This window comes from Phocoena phocoena, chromosome 12 (assembly GCF_963924675.1).
Source record: "Phocoena phocoena chromosome 12, mPhoPho1.1, whole genome shotgun sequence".
NCBI lineage: Eukaryota > Metazoa > Chordata > Mammalia > Artiodactyla > Phocoenidae > Phocoena > Phocoena phocoena.
Window position 1 is genome coordinate 49,621,124 of NC_089230.1, and position 5,342 is coordinate 49,626,465.

Below are 5,342 nucleotides of genomic sequence, written 5' to 3' on the forward strand. Positions count from 1 at the left end.
CCATTTAGGCACAGCCGTTATAATGTCCTGTGCATCCATCCTTCTATGGATCTTCAGCCTCAAGGATATTGTCAATTCTTTTAACTACGAATAACACCATAGTTCTTAATAATGTAGATATATTTAGATGCAGAAGTGAGGTGAAGCCATTTATGTAATTGTCCATGAACACTGTGAAGAGAGAGAGAAAATCATCCAAGCTACAAGTAACTTCATTTTTACTGAGCAATTTAAAATATGGAAATATCTCAGGTAATAATTACTAGAATATTATTAGCAAGATGCTTATAGGCATGTGGACCTAATATGGATGGTGACTATACTTTTCATCACTCCCGTGTTTCATATCTGTTTGATTACTGAAATGAATATAAATTGAAGCTTACTTTGTCTTTCCTGAAATGATGTATAAGGTGTCAGAACTTTTCTGAATATTAGATTATTCCAGCTACTCCACAGGGATAATTACTGACTCTTCATCCTCAGAAAAACTTCCAGGCCAATGTTAATTTTAAGCACAATTTAAAACAAAATCTAAGCACAATTATTCCTTCAGTGTAATGCAGGTGATATTTCCAGGTTGAAAAAAGCAGAAAGTATATTTTCATCCAAAGGAGATTTCTTTAAAGAGATGATTTTAACAGCTACATAAGCTAAAATAATGCATTTTCCTCCACTTTCCCTGGTCTTAATAAACTATATTCTGATTTTGAAAATGCATTCTTCAATTATTTTTTAAATCCAAATAATTCTTACAATTTCTTAGATCTTTTAACTATCTTCCCATCATCTTGCTGGTAGTACCTTGCCCTCAACCATATGCTTAGGTGATCCTTTATATCCTTCCAAAAGGTACCTTTCTCAAACGCAGACATGACTACTTAAAAAAATTTAGTGACTCCTTCACCACCTCCACCCCCAGATGCATAGAGCCTAGAGTTCAGAGCGGCATTCCAGGTCCTCCACCCTCTGGCCCCACATCTTTTTTCAGCCTTCACTGCTGCTGGCCTTCTGACCCATTCATTCAACCAGCATTGTATTAGGCACCTAACAAGTGCTAGTCCCGGTGCTCAGTCCTGGGGCAAGAGTGATGTGGAACAACTTCCGCCCTTCGGGAAGCCAATATAGTGTGTTGGAAAACCCAACTGTGACAGTGAGACATGAACATGCAAGCCCTGTAAAGAGTGCACTGGGAATACAGGAGAGAGGGCAAGGCAATAAGTACCCTCCAACTCCTTAGTAAAAGCCAGTGCAGATCCTACAGGATGGTAGTGGAGAGGAGGAGTGCTTGGTCTCCTTTTGGCGATTGCCTTTTTCCATGTGATTCATCTTTAGGGGAATCTCTCGCACTAATTCGTTATCACCAACACACTGGCCTCAGGGAGGCGCTGCACTGCTTTTATTGCTCTAGCCTAAGTATAATCTCAATTTTTTTCCCTTAAGCCTCCAAGAAACAGCTGAGTCTGGGCTGAAATATTTAAACAAGACCTGACAGAACGCTAGGGGAGAAGCAGAATAGTAATACCATAATAGGCAACTAGATAATCTGACAAAATATAACTAACTCCTTCAAAATATAACTACCCTCCTTCCCTGCTGTAGAGCTGCCTCTAGTGGAAGATGCTTTCTCTTCCCTATCATCACAGAGCACCCGCAGGTTTATCGGAGCTTCCAGAAGCCCAGACATGGTTACCAAGGTCCAGACAGATACAGAAATTTCCTTTCCTATTTGAGACAGACCCTCCTTCCAAGCCCTAGTTTCTGGTACATGAACTTGTCTTGTCTTCAGATGGAAGACACTGGGAATGCCCTTTAAGGGAGATTGCATCAACCCACAGTCTTGTTGATGGCCCTGCCCTGTGGTTTCACAGGGAAAGAATATCAAAATACAAGCCTGTAAGATCTCCATTCACACATACATAGGTCAAAGGGGTATACGTTGGGGATAGTGCTGGGGAGGAATTAATTTCATTATAAGGGACCCCTAAAGTGGGGAGGAGTCACGGGAAGCTTCATGAGAAGGTGAAATGGGTACTGAAAGTCATGTAGAAGTTAGCCAGATAGAGAAGGCTGGAAAGCAAAGTGAGTAAAATAAATTTTAGAAAGAGTGAAGAACCTCTGTAGAGAGGCCCTAAGGAGTATCCTATCTACCAGTCATCTAGTTTGGCTAGAGCTTAGAGCCCAGGGGGAAATGGAGAGAGTAGAGGTTGGAGAAGAGGAGACAGCCAAGTCCTGGCTCTCAAAGGGCTGTGGGTGCCAGGCTGCTGAGCACAGACCCCCACCTGAAGGGGCTGGGAAGCCATGGAGAATTTTCAGTTGGGAGCAACATGACCAGGTTCTTGTTCTGAAAAAAATCTCTTTTTAGCAGAAGTGAGGAATTAATTGGCAAAGGATGAAAATGAAGGTAGAAAGGCCAGTTAAGAAGCGATGGTAACCACCTAGAGGGGTGGGATAGGGAGGGTGGGAGAGAGACACAAGAGGGAGGAGATATGGGGATATATGTATATGTATAGCTGATTCACTTTGTTATACAGCAGCAACTAACACACCATTGTAAAGCAATTATACTCCAATAAAGATGTTTAAAAAAAAAAAGAAGCGATGGTAATAGTAGGCCATAAATGAAGTCCTAGTCTAAGGCACTGGCAGTACAGATGAGCAGGGGATAAATGGAAAAATTCAAGAGATATTTGGAAATTAGGTTCAACAAGACTTTATGACTATTTAGATGTTGGTGGTGAGGTTACGGGAAAGGTATAGAGCAATGGTATCTAATAGAACTTTCTGTAGTGATGGAAATGTACTATGATCTGTGCTGCCCAATATAACAGCCACTAGCCACATAAGCCACTTAGCACTTGAAGTGTGGCCAGTGCAACTGAGGAACTACATTTAATTAATTAAATTTAATTTAAATAGCCACCTGTGGCTATTGGCTACCATATTGGGCAGTGAAGATCTGGAGGAACTCCTAGGATTTTGGAACTGATTGGATGGCTGGTGCCATTCACTGCAGTAGAGAATACAAGGAGGAGGATATGGGAGAGAAGATCATGAATTCAAGATGGACAAGTTATGTTTCAAGTGAAGATACCTGTATGACAGGCAGATGGCAACTCCTGAATACCAGGAGTAGGTATTCAAGCTGGGCAAGGGCTAGAGATGTAGATTTGGAAGCTTTGAACATGGCAGCTGAGCTGCAGCCAGACCAGAGTACCATCCCTCTCAGAACAGCCTCTGGGCCTTTGCTTGTCTTGTTACGTTCTGCCTTCCTTCAGTCTGCCAAACTCCTGTTCAAGGCTTAGGTCAGAAATACCCCCCCTAACTACCAAAATCAAACTGCCTCTTTGTCCTCTTGGCACACTGTGAACAACTTGAAATAGGAACTGAGTCTCACTTACTTTGTGCCCTAACACCTGTCACAGTGGAAAGGTGCACACAGTAGGTGCTCATTCAGTATTTGTGAAACCAATATGGAGAATAGGCTTCACAGCCTCTTGGTTTTTTGTTTTTTTTTTGCGGTACGCGGGCCTCTCACTGTTGTGGCCTCTCCCGTTGTGGAGCACAGGCTCCGGACGCTCAGGCTCAGCAGCCATGGCTCACGTGCCCAGCTGCTCCGCGCATGTGGGATCTTCCCGGACTGGGGCACGAACCCGTGTCCCCTGCATCGGCAGGCGGACTCTCAGCCACTGCGCCACCAGGGAAGCCCTTCACAGCCTCTTTGGACAGAGGTGAATCTGTCCATTTATTCCCTGCTCTTCATCCTCAGAATGTATATTGTGTCCTGCTCTGTGTCATGTTTTCTAATTGGGATGGCAAAAATAGAGCCCCCCAGAAAAGAAATGACTAGAGATGGTCAGTGTCAGCACTGACACTGTCCCCATAAAGGATCATGAAATGGAAATTGCACCTTCCCCTTAACCACTGCTTCAACCCAAACACTGGCAGAGGGCACAGTCCTATGTTTAGAGCTATCTCTCTGGCCTCTGCTGCCTTTTTTTTAGTTGAGACGACCATCAGAAGTCTAGTTCCACTCAGGGAGTTCTGGCTTGTGGCCAGCGAACATGTACAGAGACCCAAACTAGCATGGCTCTGGGCTGTCTTTTATTCATGTATTCAGTGGATGGCAATGAGGTGCCCACTCTGTGCTAGGCACTGAGCACTAAGCAAAAGCATGATCTCTGCCCTCAGGGGAGAATCAGAAATGAATCCAAGAAGCATAGAAATAAATGTCAAATTTATCCCTGATCACTCCTATAAGGGAGAGGGGGAACTTGACATAAGCAGGGCAGGGAGGGGGGCGGTGTCTGGGAAACATCCCCCAAGGTAGTGATGGCTAAGATCTGAAGGAAGGCCAGGAGGTGACCAGGCCAGGGGACAGAGGGAGGCAAGAGCAAAGGAGACAGCTGTGGCAGGAAGGGCACATGGGGTGGTGGCTGAAGTGCTGAGAGCCAGTCTGGCTGGAACCGACAGAGCAAGGGAGCATGCTGCAAGGCACCCTCAAGGGGAGTGGGGAGGCCGGCCATGGGAGAGACCTTTGGTCTTTATCATAAGGATGATGGGAAATTATTGAAGTGTTTTAAGTGGGGAAGGTGAGACCACATTAGCATTTTGAAAAGATCGCTCTGATGGCAGTGAGGATAACAGACTGGAAGGGTCCCGGAGCAGGTGTGGAGGAGCATGGCAAAGTGGACATATCTAGAGCTATTTAAGATATTTATGACTGATGTTAATTTAATTTGTAGGAAACAGCCTAGCCTAAGCTAGATAGGACTCAATTTAGGAATGGAAGCTAAATGTGAAAATTTATGACTGACTGAATTTTCCATTTTTTTCTCCTATATAGGCAATTGATTGAAGGAACAGATGTTCTTCATCAACTAGAATTGGTTCCAACAGAGAACGAAAGACCAATACAACAATGTGTAATTATTGACAGTGGAGAGTTTTATGCCTAACCTTCATATCAGTATTTTCTGATGATTTATTATTGTACATCAGATCAGCTGTTTCTAGATTTAATTAAAGTATTTGTTAAAATTTGATTTGAAAGCTGTGGCGGATGCTGTAGGTTAGCTCTCCCAACACCCAATCCCTCCCCATTTTCCTTTCTTGCCTAAAGCAAAATACACAATTTTCTAGCCTCCTTTGCAGCTAGGAGTAGCCATGGGATACTGTTCTGGCCAGTGAGACAGCAGCAGAATGCCGGTGGTCCTGCCCCTTCCCCTCTATCCAGTCTTGAATGCAGAGAGGCTGCAGCCATGAAGGAAAGGCCAAGAGAACAGAGGTGTCAGCCCCAATTCTTGAGCTGCGGGACCAATACCAGCAACTCCCTATGTCTA

The 5,342-nt window shown here is 44.1% G+C and overlaps 1 protein-coding gene across 1 annotated transcript in view; it reads left to right on the forward strand.

Moving 5' to 3' along the window:
• Window positions 1–5,043, forward strand: part of PPIL6 (peptidylprolyl isomerase like 6) — a 34,252-nt gene extending 29,209 nt beyond the window's left edge. The window contains exon 8 of the mRNA XM_065888977.1: window positions 4,847–5,043. Within this exon, the coding sequence (XP_065745049.1) occupies window positions 4,847–4,958 (112 nt within the window). The 3' untranslated portion in view covers window positions 4,959–5,043. The remainder of the gene's footprint in view (window positions 1–4,846) is intronic.
• The last annotated feature ends 299 nt before the right edge of the window (window positions 5,044–5,342 follow it).